General features: G+C 36.4%; 1 protein-coding gene across 1 annotated transcript in view; it reads left to right on the top strand.

Moving 5' to 3' along the window:
* Positions 1–11,044, top strand: part of LOC146004774 (uncharacterized) — a 60,544-nt gene extending 49,500 nt beyond the window's left edge. The window contains exon 4 of the mRNA XM_083143789.1: positions 8,830–11,044. Within this exon, the coding sequence (XP_082999915.1) occupies positions 8,830–10,024 (1,195 nt within the window). The 3' untranslated portion in view covers positions 10,025–11,044. The remainder of the gene's footprint in view (positions 1–8,829) is intronic.
* Positions 11,045–16,657: the final 5,613 nt, after the last annotated feature.

Below are 16,657 nucleotides of genomic sequence, written 5' to 3'. Positions count from 1 at the left end.
CATTGCTCTTTAATTTTGCCTTAGAATATGCTGTTAGGAAGGTAAAAGAAACTAAAGAAGGACTAAAATTAAATGGTGTGACTCAGTTGTTAGCATATGCAGATGATGTAGACTTACTGGGGGATGATGTGAATACAATTAAGAATAATGCTAAAATATTTTTCAAAACTGCTAAAGAGATAGGTTTGGAAGTTAACCAAGAGAAAACTAAATATATGCTTACAAGCCGAAACCAAGTGTTAGGTAATAATCAAAATCTAATTATTGCTAACAACTCGTTTGAACCAGTTTCCAAATTCAAATACTTAGGAGTAATATTAACAAATGAAAATTATATTAAAGAGGAAATAAAAAGTAGGCTTAATTCAGGAAATGCATGTTACTTCTCTCTTCATAAACTTTTGTCTTCTTGTTTAATATCTAAGAAACTAAAAGTTAAAATATACAAAACTAATTTTGCCTGTAGTATTATATGGATGTGAAACTTGGTCCCTTACATTGAAAGAGGAACATAAATTGAGAGTTTTTGAAAATAAGATCCTTAGGAAAATCTTTGGACCTAAAAGGGATGAGGAGACAGGTGAGTGGAGAAGGTTACATAATTTAGAACTACATAATTTGTATTCATGTCCAGATATTATTAGAATAATTAAATCAAGAAGACTTAGGTGGGCAGGCCATGTGGCACGAATGGGAGAGGAAAGAGGAGTTTACAGGATTCTTGTTGGGAAACCTGATGGTAAGAGACCTGTAGGAAGGCCAAGACGAAGATGGAGGGACAACGTTGAGATGGACCTAAGGGAAATCGGTCGAGATGGAAAAGAGTATATAGATCTTGCTCAAGATAGGGAAAGATGGAAGGTCTGTGTTGCTGCAGCCATGAACCTTCGGGTTTGAGAAGGCTAGAGAGTTAGTTAATTAATATTCCGAGTTCAATGAATATAATTGTTGTGAATCATTATGGATATATACTTAGCATTCATTACAGTAGATTGTATGCAGTTCAAACCGAACATTGTGCTACTTTTAACACTCGGTAGATATAATAATTTTCCAATTTACACTATTCACTTGTTTTGTGGTGTTACCAAATCTATGGAAATTCTAGGTTTACTCTAGCCCCCTGCCTGGATGTTCACTTTTAGCCTTTTATAACCGGAATTTTTGTTATGGAACAAAATGGCAGTTTGAAACATTTATTTGTACGGGTTAGACTTCTTTTGGCTGGATTGACAAACAATTTTTTTACTGACATTGTAATAATACTAATTAAAATTAATCGGGGCCTGAAAGTCCCCGACAGGCCACTAACGTTTTGTGTATGAACAAAGAAATTATGTATATCATATGGTGCTTAGTTATGAAATATATACCTTCTTCAACACTTACATGCAAAATATCTACACCCTACATGTTACACACTTTAGAACATACTCCTCAGAAGACAAGTATTAAAAGACAAATGAGCCAGAAAGAGTAAATATAAAAAAGAGTCATCACTCTTGACACCCAACAGTGGCGTGCCCTAGATTTTGGCAAGAGAGTAAGTTATATATACTTTTTATTAGCCAGCCCTTATGTATTATCTGTCTCCCCCTTTGATGTTTTTTTTAAAAAAAAACTAGGCCAAAGGGTAGGGGCAGGGATATTATTACCCCCACCAACACCCCCCTTGAGCATTTCACTACCTTATATTCATTGTTATTATACTCAAGTGGTGTTTCTTCATCAGAAATATTTTCTGCCAGTCACTCATCAATATCGATATTTGTGTTATTGCCCTATAACATCAAGAAAAGCTGTCTAGAACATTGGGGTGTGCAAAGAGAGAGAAAGAGAGATTGGTGAGAGTCATATCCCCCATTTGGCCCAGTATTCGTAAAAAAAAAATAACGTGAAAATTAGGAAAAATGGTAAAATAAGGGCTGACTGCCAAGAAAAAAAGTGTATTTACCAACCGTTTTGAAAATCTGGGGCATGCCACTAGCTTAAGAGTACTGAAAATATATTAATATATTTTTGAGCAAAGTACACACCAGAAACCTGTCGGGACTGCACAGTCCAAAGTGACATTTTGCACACAAAACAATTTTCTGATCATATTTGACCAAATTATTTTATAAGCATATTTATGTAAGTTAAGAATAAGTTATAAAAAATTCTGGGGTACTTACAGTTATTCTAATATCTAATTTTCATAAATCTAAGACCACTGAACCTTCATGAGGTCAATATGGCTGCATTACTGACACTTAGGCCTAAGAAATTGCTTGCTGCTCCCTTTCATATACTTCCAGCAGCTCCTGCCATTTGTTGTGAGTGGTAAACACTACACATAACAAGGACACACAAATCTCGCTGAGACAGAAACCAAAAATGTGTTATGTGTCAAGCGTCTGTAAATTGTATATAAATAACACCTATGAAATTTTGGAATGGAGCCGAAAGCTAGCTCTTGTGGTCTTACCCCGGAAGAGGGTACGAAACCCTGTGATCAGTGTTAAAAAAAAATACGGTCTCTAATATGGCAAGACACTTGAAAAAATGTCGGTCGTGGGCAAGCAGCAATGAACCTCCAACTAAGAAAACGTGCACTGAATTGGAATGCACTGGGGGATCAAGTAGCGATGAACTTTCAACTAAGAAAACATACACTACATCGGAACATGCTGCCCTGAGTGGAAGCATGTATGTGGTGAAGTTTCATTCAGGTTCTGATTCTGATGAAGCATGCAATGTAGGCCCCTTCCTGGAAAATTTAAAACCGGAAATTACACTAGTCAACATGAAATCTGTTACAAGGCATGTGAATGGTGTTCTAAGTTAAGTCAATGGTTCTGAATTCGAAAATAAAATCAGCAGGACCAGCACGTTCCTAAGGCCAGGGACCTTCCTCCAATTGCAACAAATCAAATCGTGAATAAGAGAGAGGCATGGCAACACTGTCAATGAATCATGTCCGAACACGTAGAATCACAGTGTTGTTTGTTGTCATGTGCGTGTCAGCATTGTGAGTTCTGACGGAGTAGGAAATGATTGCCTTTGATTAGGTTGTGATTCAAAGTTTCAGAAGTTGTGTGTAGTGTTAGTGCTTAAGAAAATGCCTCGTACCTGCGTAAATAGCCCCAATTCGTTTTGTTATATATGTGGAGAGTTGACATGTAAGTCACAAAAGCGACGAATTACCCCTCTTATAAAGAAGTGATATGAACTTTATTTTGGGTGTCAATTTGGGGACCAAGACAAAACATGAGCCCCCAACATATGATGTTTGACCTGTGTTACACTTCTGACAAGCTGGTTAAAATGATCATGTCACATGTCGTTTGCTGTTCCCATGGTTTGGAGGGAACCATCAGATCACACAACAGACTGTTATTTGTGCCTGACCAAAATAGCTGGAATTATGTCGAAAACAAGGAACACTGTGCTGTACCCAAATTTACTATCAGCCATGAGACCTATATGTCACAATGAAGAATTCCCGGTACCAAAGCCTCCTGAGAATGTGACTGTGAGTGAAGATGATTGTCGTGACCAACATGGTGAAGAAAGTGCAAGAGGTGAAGAAACTGCTGACCCAACATTTAAGAAGTCCGGTTCATCAATGGAGCCACACTTATTGTCACAAGGGGATCTGAACGATCTTACGCGAGATTTAAATTTGTCTAAGCAACAGTCTGAACTTTTAGCTTCGCGACTGAAAGGTTGGAATCTCCTCGCTTGTGATACGAAAGTATGTTTTTTCGTGACCGCCATACTATTTTTTCAGAATATTTCTCCCACGAAGGAGACATAGTTTTTTGTAATGACATCTCATCCATTATGGATTGTCTTGGCCATGAATACAGTTCACACAATTGGCGTCTTTTCATTGATTCCAGCAAAGTTAGTATGAAAGCTGTACTTCTCCATAATGGAAACAAATTCCCATCAGTACCAATTGCTCATGCTGTTAACATGAAGGAGACGTTTGAGAACTTGAAACAGCATTTGACAAATATCCAATATGAGAAATACAAATGGAATATATGCGGAGATCTGAAGGTAATTGCAATTTTGCTTGACACGCAGCTTGGGTACACAAAACATTGCTGCTTCTTATGCAAGTGGGACAGCAGAGACAGAAAAAATCACTATTGTGGGAAAAAAGGCCTCTTCACAGTAAATTAGTGTCTGGATAGAAGAACATGGCGAACACTCCTCTTGTTGACCCCAAAAATGTGTATCTCCCTCCTCTGCACATAAAATTGGGACTAATAAAAAACTTTGTGAAAGCCATAGGCAGAACTTCTCATGGATTGATGTACTTGCAACAGAAATTTCCAAGAATCAGCGATGCCAAATTTAAAGAAGGACTATTTGTAGGGCCTCGAATAAGGGAATTGATGAATGACGAGAATTTAATTCAACAATTAACAGATGTTGAATAAGTGGCATGGTTGTTTTTTACAAGTGTATGTAAAAACTTTTTAGGCAACCATAAAGCAGAGAATTATTGCGATATTGCACATGGACTAATTAGATCATACCAACGTATTGGATGCAACATGTCCCTAAAATTACATTTCTTGAATGATCATTTGGACTTCTTCCTAACTAACCTTCGTGCCGTTAGTGATGAACAGTTTCACCAAGACATTGCTCTAATGGAAAAGCGATATCAAGGCAAATGGAGTGCCGCAATGCTGTCCGACTACTGCTGGACCTTACGAAGAGATGTTCCTGAGGCAAAGTTTCGTAGGAAATTGGGAAGGAAACATTTTTAGGTATGTTTATACACTTTCATGTTACTCATTTACTTCATTCCTTTGTATACTGACACAGAGTTATTATTACCTTTTACATTTGTATCACTTTTGTGAAAGCGAGTCCTTTCAACCAATACATATAGAACATAGGCTGAGGTAGGAAAATAGGCTGAGGTAGGAAAATACAAAGAAACATGTTTACAGGAAATCTTAGCCCGATGGAGAAATTCTGAAATTAGATCTGCATTCAGGGGCTCAGCAACTTCTAGAAACAGCTTTTTTTGTTCTTGTAACATTCGCAAATATTTTTTTTGTAGACCAGTGAAATTCGATTATGGTTAAATGCTGTCGCTATCAAAATTCATTTGCAGCTTACTCTTCTTTACCAGAAAGTGAGAGGTAAGGAGTTGTCTTTCACTTTCTATGCTGGGCTAGAAACTTTACATTTTGCTGATGGTGATAATCTAGAAGAAATAATAACCAAGCAATGTAAGAAGCTTGTCTAGAAGCAGGAAGTGTTCGAGGGAAGTGGTAGTGGACTGAGTCTGTGTGGTCGCAATCATGTTTTAGAACTGAAAATGGTTAAATACAAGCCACTGCATAGCAGCATCGACAATGTACCTCTAAAGCAACAACATGACAAACCGAGTCCAAAAAAAACTACCCCTCACATTGTGAATAAAAGAGCTGTGCTAAGTATAGAGAGTAATGACAAGAGAAGTTTCTTGTGGTGCATCATTGCTGCTTTGCACCCTGCACCAGATAACCTTCATCATCTCTCTAACAACATCCAATATGAGGATCTATATAAAAAGATTACGAGTGGGATAAGATATCCTGTTGCTTTACGTAACATTGCCAGATTTATACAGCAATACAAATCTGAAAAGGCTCAACCTATTCAGTTTGGGGTGTATGATCTTGATGATGATGTCAATGTTCGCCTTCTCCGATCTCTTGAAAAACAAAATTATGCAGAGTGCAGTGTGGTGAGGCTTCTTTGGATAGACAACTAGTACTACCTGATACTGCACTTGTTGCGACTTATTAGACGTCAAATCACCAACTATTGTACTAAAATAGAATTTTGTGATTGTTGTATGACAAAATTCTACAAAAATGGTGATAAGACAACGAAGGAGGAATTGAATAAGCACCAGTGCCGCGAAACCATTCAAGAAGAAACAAAAGATGTGGTGCTGGAGCCCGGAAGCGAGATGTTGTTTAGCAATTATCGCGCACTGCTACCTCACCTTGTCCTCTATGCAGACTTTGAGGCTATTCAAGTCCCTGTTGCCTTGTGCGATCCAAACCTGGAAACATCAAGCACCACCAGGATTTTCGAACACAAAGCTTGCAGTTTCTATGTTTACAATGAAAAAACGGATGACCCCATCTTGTATCGTGGTCCGAATCCTTCGAGATGCTTTGTTGAAAAGTTAGCAGAATGTGGAAAGGATCTTACTCCTAATATGAAAGGAACTAAAATCCAGCCACCTCCTCTCACAAAAGATCAGCAAGAAAAATACGACATGGCGTCAATGTGCGAGGAGTGCAAGCAGGACTTTACCCCCGAAAATCACAAGGTCATTCATTCATCACAACCATCACACTAGACTTATTATTTCGACGATCTGCAATAATTGCAATCTGAAAATCAAGGAAGCAGGCTACATAGTTATGTTTCTACATTGCGCACAAAATTAGGACAATCATCTTTTGATACAACCTTTTCCTCTTCTCGGTCCGAAGCAGACCGTCAGAGCACGCAGGACAACAGCAGGTGTTTAGACAATTTAATAGCATCCTGGGAATAAGTGGTCTTTCTTTTTAAAAAGGGGAACACCTTTAAGTGGAATTTTTAAGTGTTTTTTTTTATAGGAATGGTAACGTGTTTCTAACAAGTGTTTTTTAACCAAACCTTTTAACCTAATCCTCTTAACACTTTCGACGTGGTATGAAATGATTTGTGCCTAGAGGAGAGCGAACCTGAGGAAGGGGGCAGTTGAACCCCAAAACGTAGTTCTCAAAAATTCTATTCTCACCCACGTAAGTAAACTATATTATACAATTTTTGTATAGATTATATGGATTTCACTCCGATTTTGCCTTTGTGCTCGCAAATATTGGATGACGAAGCACACCATATTGTTAGATGCCATTTCAATATGATGCACCATGCTCACATACTAAACCAGCTGCAGCATGGCTGCTTTGGGTGTTGGAAGAAAACATTCCAGACTTTGTTGCCACCAAGCATGATTATTTTCTCTCTTTTAGTACAGGAACATGAGTTGGGTGAAACTTACTTTTTGATTTTATCTTGTACTTTGTATAAAGTAAAAAAAAATTTGGTGTTCCCCTGTGCTTTACACCACGGCATGAAGGCGTATATGTGGTGTGGAGTTAGGGCTCCAAACTTTCTTGTTCTCAGCCGAAGCTAGGGGTGATGTGATCAGCATCACGACTCTGGCTGCCTTTACACCCCAGAGTTTCCTTCACGTACCCACTTTATACGATGCTGGGTGGGTGCTGGAGTGGCATAAACACTAGGAAATATCCCAGTTCTCTTCCGCCGGGATCTAATCCGGGCCTCTCGCGTGGTAGTCAAGACACACTAATGGTTCTTTGTACAGATAGGCATGTTAAATTGAGACAAATATTTTTTGTCATTGCGCACTAAATAGGAGTCAAAAGGAGTAGACAGAAGATTAAAAGATACATTTTTTCAGGGAATTTTATTTTTGATTTTGGAAATAAATCTATCTGGCTAGCATCATTAATTAACTTCTAGAATTTTCAGAATGGAGTATACTCAGAACCAAAAATATTAAAACTACGTCAGCAGAAGAGTATTTGTTATGCAAAGAACCCACTAGAAATATTTCTTGCAGTTTTACTGTTATAAATGGTTATTTTATGTTTTCTCGAAATATTGAAACACACTGTATCAGTAAGTAATCCTGTATTTGTTGTACCTTCATATTCACCCATCACTCATCTTCATTGTCCAGTTTAACTCTTCCTAAATGTTCCGATACACCAGTAATTTTAACTTTAATGTCAGAACATTAAGCAATTGTAATTACTTGAAGCTAGAGACAGGCGAAAATTTAAAATTTTCTCAATCTTACCTAACTGTAGTGTTTGACGGTTAAACTTCTGACTAACATCAAATTGATTGATTGATTTAGTTTATTTAATGTCACATTTCTGCCACTTTGAGCTAATTATGCCAATGAGAATGATGATATGAAATGGATAAAGAGGCAATCACATGTACAGACAACACAAGTCCCGCATAGGATTAATCTTATACCAGAGTCTCATTAGTCTGTGAAATTCAGTTCAGGGTGTACTACGTGGAAGAAATTTTGACATTTAGGTGTTTCCTGAAAGTGTCACCCTATACACTTCATTTTACACAGGAGAATTGAACAGTGTGTACACATTGAAGCAGTCATTTTCATTATCTTTTGTTCTTGTTTTTTCTAAATACTAAATATTCACAGAGCTGTTTAAATGTAAATGTACTTATTGAGTTATTGCTCAGTCAATAAGTACATTTAACTTTTAGGTATGATGAACCTTATTTAATAAGGCTAATAATATCAAATGAAGAACTATGGAGAGAAAGTAAACAGCCAATTGCAACCCAAATAAATAGAATAAAATGGAGTTGGTTACGACACCTTACAAAAACCAGGAGCAATATAGGTAGCAGCCTTAGACTGGAACCACCAAGAAGCCCGAAAAGTAGGTATTTCTGAAGAAAACGTGGAAGAATAGTAGAAGAACAAGGAGCTGAAAAGAGAAAAAAACATGGAGAGAGCTCAAGGAGTTGGCATGTCACAGAGCTAAATGGAGGCGTTCCACTGAAGCTTTATGCTCCTGATAGAGCAAAATGAATTAAATCAAGTAAGTCACAATGAACCTGTTCTAAAGTTTGATAAAGTAATTAATTCTTTGACAGAATGATAGTTCTATTTATGGGGTGTACTGCACGGTGATGATTAAAAATGTTCTGTTGCAGCTTACATTGGCAACAACCATTCCTTACTTTTCTATCTTGTTCTAGGGACTTAGTGGAAGCAATACAGAAGGAGAAATCTAAATCCACAATTAATCACCCTGAAGGTGGTAGCAGTGATGAATCATACACCTGCATAATTTGTAATAAAACATTGTCTGCTAAAAATGCCTGCAAGAGACATGTGTGCATTCAGACACATCAGAAAATACTTTCGTGTGATATCTGCAACAGCAAGTTCCTGAGTAAATGTCCTTTGGAAAATCATTTACTGGCTCAAGAGAGTGAAGAACCATATTTTCCCTCATTGTGTGAAAAATTAATTCAAGAAAAGGATAGATATGATGATCACTTGCGAAGAGACACTGGTGTGAATAATTACATTTGTGATGCATGTAAGAAATTATTTACTGCAAGGGTCTCTCTAAAGTTTCATTCACCTTATGCAGAAAAGAAGTATGACTGTAAAATTTGCGGTAAGAAATTTAGAACAAAAGGTGCTGTGACCTATCATTCAAGTGTCCATATGACTGAAAGACCATTCCAGTGTGAAAAATGTGAAAAGAATTTCAAACGTAAATCACACCTTAATTACCACATGCAATGTCATACAGGTGAAAATCCATTCCAGTGTAACATATGTAAAAAGTCTTTCAAGCAGAAACAACACTTTAAGAACCACATGCGGTGTCACACAGGTGAGAAACCATTCCAGTGTGACATATGTAAAACGTGTTTCATGCAGAAGGGAAACCTGAACACCCACATGCAAACTCATTCCAATAACAAACCATTCCAGTGTGACTTATGTAAAAAATCTTTCAAGTATAAATCATCTGTTAACATTCACATGCGGTACCATACAGGTGAAAATCTTTTCCAGTGTGACATGTGTAAAAAGTCTTTCAGCCAGAAACCAAACTTTAACATCCACATACGAAGTCATTCCAATAACAAACCATTCCAGTGTGATTTATGTAAAAAATCTTTCAAGTATAAATCATCTGTTAACATTCACATGCGGTACCATACAGGTGAAAAACCATTCCAGTGTGGCATATGTAAAAAGTCTTTTAAGCAGAAACCACACCTTAAGACCCACATGCAGTGTCATACAGGTGAACATCCTTTCCAGTGTGACCTATGTGAAAAGTCTTTCAAGCAGAAAAATCACCTTAATCAACATGTGCGTTGTCATACAGATCAAAACAAATCTAGTGCAACACATTTAAAAAGAGTTTAAAAAAGAAATCAAACCTTACAGTGTAAAAAGTCTTTTGAGCAGAGTTGAAACTTAACATCCATGTATTGTGTCATAACAGTAAAAGACCATACCAGCGTTCATATGCACACTTCTGTTTGCATTCATTTTAGCTAAGGTTCCGCTCTGGAAGTGATCGTGTGTGTGGCAGTATACCCGACATAAATCACAAGAAAACAGCACCTTGTGGTGTTTCATAATGACAAATTTTATCATCATTTAGGTAATTTTTTGAGTTGCCAATTCAAAAGAAAGTGTTACATGAGAGTTTACACTTTAAAAACTAATGCACTTGTAATGTATTTTTTGTTCTTAAAATTTACATTTCTCTCAAAAGTACTTCACAAGCTCTATGAGTTTACAGCATGCTGCTCAGCCTATGCTTCTAGTGTAAAAATGCATAGTTCTGATTCTTCTCGCTAGAGCACAGCACCTCTCAGCGTCTCTCTGTCTCTCGTTTGTTTGTATATGTTGTAAAGATACAAGAAGTTTCGACGCTCGATCACACTGTTCCTGATTACTATGCGATTAACTAAAATTTTTACTCATATTGTTCTTTGAATACAGTATTGTTTATAGAAGTCCCATTTCACTGCACGAACATACTTTTGAGTTGGGTTTTTGTTCGTACTCGTCAGTTAATGATTTCCGTAATTTGAATGTAAGTAGTCGTTGTTTGCATATTCTAAATAAGCCTGTAAGGAATACATCAACCACTTGACAAGAACTGTTTTGCACAAACGAATGGAGTTTATACTGCATACAATTTGTGCTTCTTGAAAGAGAAAATCGACAATGCACACATGTGCCATGAGTCATTTTGGAAGACCTATTACCATTGTGCTAGCTTAAGCAATGCTGTTGCTTGCAGATCTCATTTCTTTATCAAGATTATGGTAATGCATTGCACTAGTTCTACTGTGAAAAGGACGAACACTCTCAGGTAATCCGAGCTCTCGATTTTGTGGTATTTGAACATTATACTTATACAGTGACCTTGTGACATATTGCAATGTTTCATCAAAACTCAATGCATTTAAAAATCTTTTTGTAATGTTGAAAAATTAGTGAATATTATCCGGGAGCATCATAAGAAATTGGCTATTTGTAATGTTGCTCAGGTGGCAAATAGATTGTTCTAGTGTATTGTGACCATGCCAAATGTTTGCAGCCAATTGTTGAAATGCAAGCCTGCGACGGGCTTGATGAAGTTATAATAATATTATATAATAATAAATAATAAATTAATAATAATAAAAAAGCATTCGTAAATTCACCATTTGTTTAATTAAGGTGTTTCTCTTTCCTATATACTTAATTTTCGAATCTGCAATATAAGTCTGATCAACAATTCAATCCCTTATGCAAAAACCAATTTTAATATTTACTGGGTACTTAAATTCCTCTGCATTACTAATTGTTTGTGAAGCGTCAAATTACTTTATGAAGGGTGTATCTGGTACACCTCCTTGTTCAGAGTTGTTATCTTGAAGTGTTAGAAAACTGATTGGTGATATTTGTGTGCAATATATGTTAAATGTAACATACTAACAGAAAATTTAAAAGTTTGGAACAATATTCAACTTATTCACTAAACAGTGTGTAACAGTATTTATGGCTAGACTAGGTAGTCATGTTATATATACCTTCTGAGATTATGTCTTATTTCGATATTAAGAGCATTGCTGTAACGGTTTTTTTCTTAGCATAGAGTAATCAAGTACTTGAAGTGTACATTTTGTAACATTTGTTGAGTGTTGGTAATTAGTAATCTACAGGGAGTCCATAAAGTCCTGCAAAAAACTAAAACTCTATAACTTGAAAACTATTAAGTTTATTAACAAAATATTTTGTGTGTACTTGCAGCAAGGTTCAAAGTTTATTTCCTGCTTGTTAGGTTCATCACCAAACCTCCAATTGTGCACCATTCACGTCTAAACACTGTTGCAGTCTTTTTGTGAAATCGAGAATTGCGTGCTGATGGTGCTCTCCTGGGATATTCAGAATCACATCTCATATTTTTTCTTCCAGGTCATCCAGATTAGCTGGTTTCTGTGAATACACCTCGGTCTTTACATGTCCCCACAACCAATAATCGCAAGGTGGCAAGTCTGGTGATCTTGCAGCCCAAGGTGTGGGCCCTCTTCGGCCAATCCATCTACCTTGAAATTGTTCGTTAAGAAACTGCCGAACTTCAAGGGCAAAATTCGGTGGTGCCCCATCTTGTTGCATGTGGACGTCATTGATGATGCCTAACCTATTAAGTTCTGGCACAAGGAATGTCTGTAGCATGTTCAGATAGTTGTTGCCATTTACCGTGTCTTCCTCGAAGAAAAATGGACCAATGATATGGTCCATTGAAATCGCACACCACACATTCACCTTGGGACTACCCCGAATTTGCACTTCAAACTCGTATGGATTTTCAACTCCTCAAATTCGGCAATTGTGCCTGTTCACTTTTCCCGACACATGAAATGTGGCCTCATCTGAGAACAGAATCCGAGACAGAAGGTCATCATCACCTTGTAAACGTGTAAGCATTAACCCACAAAACAACATTCTCATGTCACAGTCTTCGTCTTTCAGATCGTATACAAATTTTAACTTGTAGGGCCGGGCCTTCACCTTCTTGCGTACGGTCTTGTGTAATGTTGACTTCAGTATTCCCAGTTCCAGTGATCTTCGTTTCAGCGATTTTATTGGACTTCGATGCATGCTGTCCTGCACTGACTGAATCACATCGTCACTCGATCCTGGCTTTCCACTGCATGGCAAATTTGACACACTTCCCGTGGCCTTGAACTTTCATGCCATCTCTTGATACTTGAATTTGCTGGGGGTAGTTTCCCATATGTTGTCTGGAACTTTCTCAGCATTGAAACACAAGATTTTAACTCGACAAACCACAGATCACACTGTGCCTTTTCCTGGATGGACGCCATCTTAAGTCACATGATCACCAGTGCAAGCGTCACTGAGCAGTGTGGCCAGAACAAAACTTTAAACTTCCACCCTTCTCACCCAAAAAAATGTGTATTGTTAAACGCAACAGCTAAAAAGTTATAGAGTTTTAGTTTTTTGCAGGACTTATTTTAATGATGATACAGATAGAAACTAATTTATTTGGTAACAATGATATCATTGTCATTCTAGTCAAGCATTGTAACTTTATTGTTTCATGCATTAGTCATAATATTGTGCACACAAAACATATTTAATGCATGTATTGAAAGTCCTATTTATGCTTGGTAACAATTGATTGTATCCTTTGTATTTTGAAAACTCTGATCATCAATCAATGAATAAACACAATTGGTTAAAAATTGTAATATGTATTTGTGATTTATAAATCAAGCAACACAATGCAATAGTGTTCTGTGTTTTGGTAAATGCTAAAATAGAACTGCATCTTGCCAGAAGTATATATATTTAATGCATGCAGTGAAAGTCCTATTTATGCTTGGTACCAATTGATAGCATCCTTTGTATTTTGAAAACTATGATCAATCAATGAATAAACGCAATTGGTTAAAAATTGTAATATGTATTTGTGATTTATAAATCAAGCAACACAATGCAATAATGTTCTGTGTTTTGGTAAATGCTAAAATAGAACTGCATCTTGCCAGAAGTATTAAGCATGTTAGTATACAGAGTGTCCATAAAATAATTAACTATTTTCGTATTTCAGCCAACTTGGAACTTTCATTGTTTTTTTATCTTTTGCAGGGTGATTACCAGGCACAATGTTGGCCATTGCTTAACATGTTGCTGTTGTAACATGGTGCCATATGATGAGCTACGACGACTGTTTCAGTGGAAATTTTGGAAAATTGGACTTACAGATAAATAATCCATATGGAGACTATTGAAAAAGTTCCAACGAACAGGTGAAGTTGCAAATGAGTCTCGACCAGATTGGTCTTCCACAAGTGAAGCTGACGTTGAATCTGTACGTGAGTCAATTGAATGGAGTCCTAAATCTGTGCATTCTCTTGCGCGACAATTGGGCATTCTCAAATCAACAGCATTCAAAGTGCAGAGATTCACCTTGAAGAAGCATGCATATCATTTGCATTTGCAGATGTTACACCAATTGCATGCAGAGGACTTTGCAGACCTTATGACAAAGTTCATCAATTTATAGGATTCTGCAGAGACCAATGTTTTAATGAACAAAGTGCTATTCAGCAATGAAGCAACATTCCATGTAAGTGGACATGTAAACCTCTATAACTGTTGCCTTTGAGCCAACAAACCTCCATCCCTGATGTCATTTAGCGCATCATACACAGGCCAAGACCAATGTGTGGTTGCGAATCAGGCAGACACAGATCTATGGGCATTTTTTGGATGTACTGGTAGAATTTCTGAAACCGTTGCCACAGCTTATCGTATGTACCATGTAGATGCCATGGTAACACATTCATCAGTGGTCAAAACTATAACTGGTAATCATCCTACAAGAGAAGAAAAAAAGAATGAAACTCCTACTTTGGCTGAAACATGAAAATAGTTACTTATTTTCTGGACACCCTGTACAAGTTACAATGGTTACAGGAATCTATATTTCTTTGTATGGATATAAAATTCTCTTACTATTCCTATTCCAGAGAGATTTACATTTTCTTATTTAACTTGAGGGATATGCATTCAGTTGTGCATCTTTTTTCTACCATAACAAATAAGGCTAATCAGGTTGAGGGATAGAGAATGATTGTATTTTATCTGCATATGTTCGTGACTACACTACCTCAGGTTGTAATCGTCCTTGCCATAGCTTCCACTTGATTAGTTAATTTTCAGTGCCACACACCCCATACAGCACAACATGGTTTCAGATATGTTATGGATACGTAACTCGTGAAACATTGTAACATTGCGAAACATTACTGTGATGTTTCAGGTATGTTTCAGCAATGTAAAAATGTCCGCGAATCTAACATAACTTTCGTAATGTTACAGAAACATGTCAGTGCAACATTACAGAAATGTGTCAATGTAACATTGCAGAAACATGTCAGTGTAACATTACACATACATTTCCGTAAGGATTTGTGATATTTCAGCTACATTACAGTGATATAATTTTACATTATGGTTATATTGAATGGAATCAGTACTGTATTCACGAGTGAAATATTTAAGGAGGCTTATTGGGGTTAGCCCCTTTATTTAAATATTTATTTGTAAATCATTTCCTGAAAAAAAATTACAATGTTTGATACCTAATTATATTTATTTTACCTCTTCTCAAATGACCACATATCTCAATTGCTACAATTATTCTCGAGGGGGGAAAAAGTGCACAAAAGTACGAAATACACATTCATTCACACCAGACAACAGTTATAACTAAAAAAAGAAAAATACTCGTATTCGCCACCAAATCCTAAACTACCTTCAAATGTGTGTAAAGTTTTACATGCAATAATAAGCTCTCTGTGGTTTGTTGCACCCTGTCACAAAGAAGGTGGGATTTGAGTGATGTGATCAGCATAATGCTCCCATCCCCTCTACTAATAGATGATAGGCTCGAAGCATTTTAGTGTTGTATGAAATTCATTCATGATTCTATGAGTCACGGTCATCTGAAAATTCTACTCTAATGTCATATCTGTATGAATGAAAACATTTTTCCTGGACAGAATTCATGTTCCACATGTATGGTTTTCAACCTATATGGTGTTCGAACTTTCAGAATTACACAACAATATTCCAAATTAATTTCAAACATCACAAATTGAGCACATGTCTTCAAATATAACTTTTGGATACTAAAATTTACTATGTGACATTCTCACCTTTTACGTATCTCAAATAAAAATTCAAAATGAATGTAATAATTAAATAGCAAACTTGAATGCTTGTACTTTAGCAAAACCTTGTACATAGCTACTGGAAACTCTGGTAGAGGCACATTGCAGTGATACGGATCCCATTTTGAATTGTAGGTCCAGTCACGATTACCTTATTTGTGCATAAAGTGGAACCAAATAAATATAAATAAGCATACTTTGATACATTTTTTTACACCAGCGAGTGATCAGACACTATCCATGTCACCATTGAACTCTAAAAATTGGACATGCATCACTTCAAAGAAAAATTATTATAAAAATATTTTTTCATAAAATATATTCTTTATTTGTCTAAATTTGTCAAAATACAATTGATTCTGTTCTGTTAAGAAGTATTTCATTGCAGGTTCTTCGCTATAACCTCTTGTTGGAGTGCAGTAACATTCATTTTTTCCTGAAAGCAAATAATAACATAATATCAATTCTGGTCAGAATTTTCATTTCAAAAAAACAATATTTTGCACAAGTAAAATAAACATCTTAGCCATGAAGAAAATTGCGAGGCAAAATCAAGAATTTACATTCTTCATGTCAGCACCATTCAGATTTTTTTTTATAAAAGTAACCTTGGAGAATGAAGTAAAACCGATTGAATTTTGGCAAAAAAAATTGCTTTTACTTCATATTATTTGCTCAGAACTAGCAAAAAGATTTTTAGTGAATGTTGAATATGTTATGTAACATCCAAATCTTTAATATTAGTGAAAATCAGTGTTTCCATCTACTTTTTTAGAAAATTCCCAGCATTCCG

Source organism: Lepisma saccharinum, chromosome 22 (assembly GCF_977018435.1).
Source record: "Lepisma saccharinum chromosome 22, izLepSacc3.1, whole genome shotgun sequence".
Taxonomy (NCBI): Eukaryota; Metazoa; Arthropoda; class Insecta; order Zygentoma; family Lepismatidae; genus Lepisma; species Lepisma saccharinum.
Note: the sequence above shows the minus strand (reverse complement) of the source record. Positions and strands in the feature narration are given on the sequence as shown.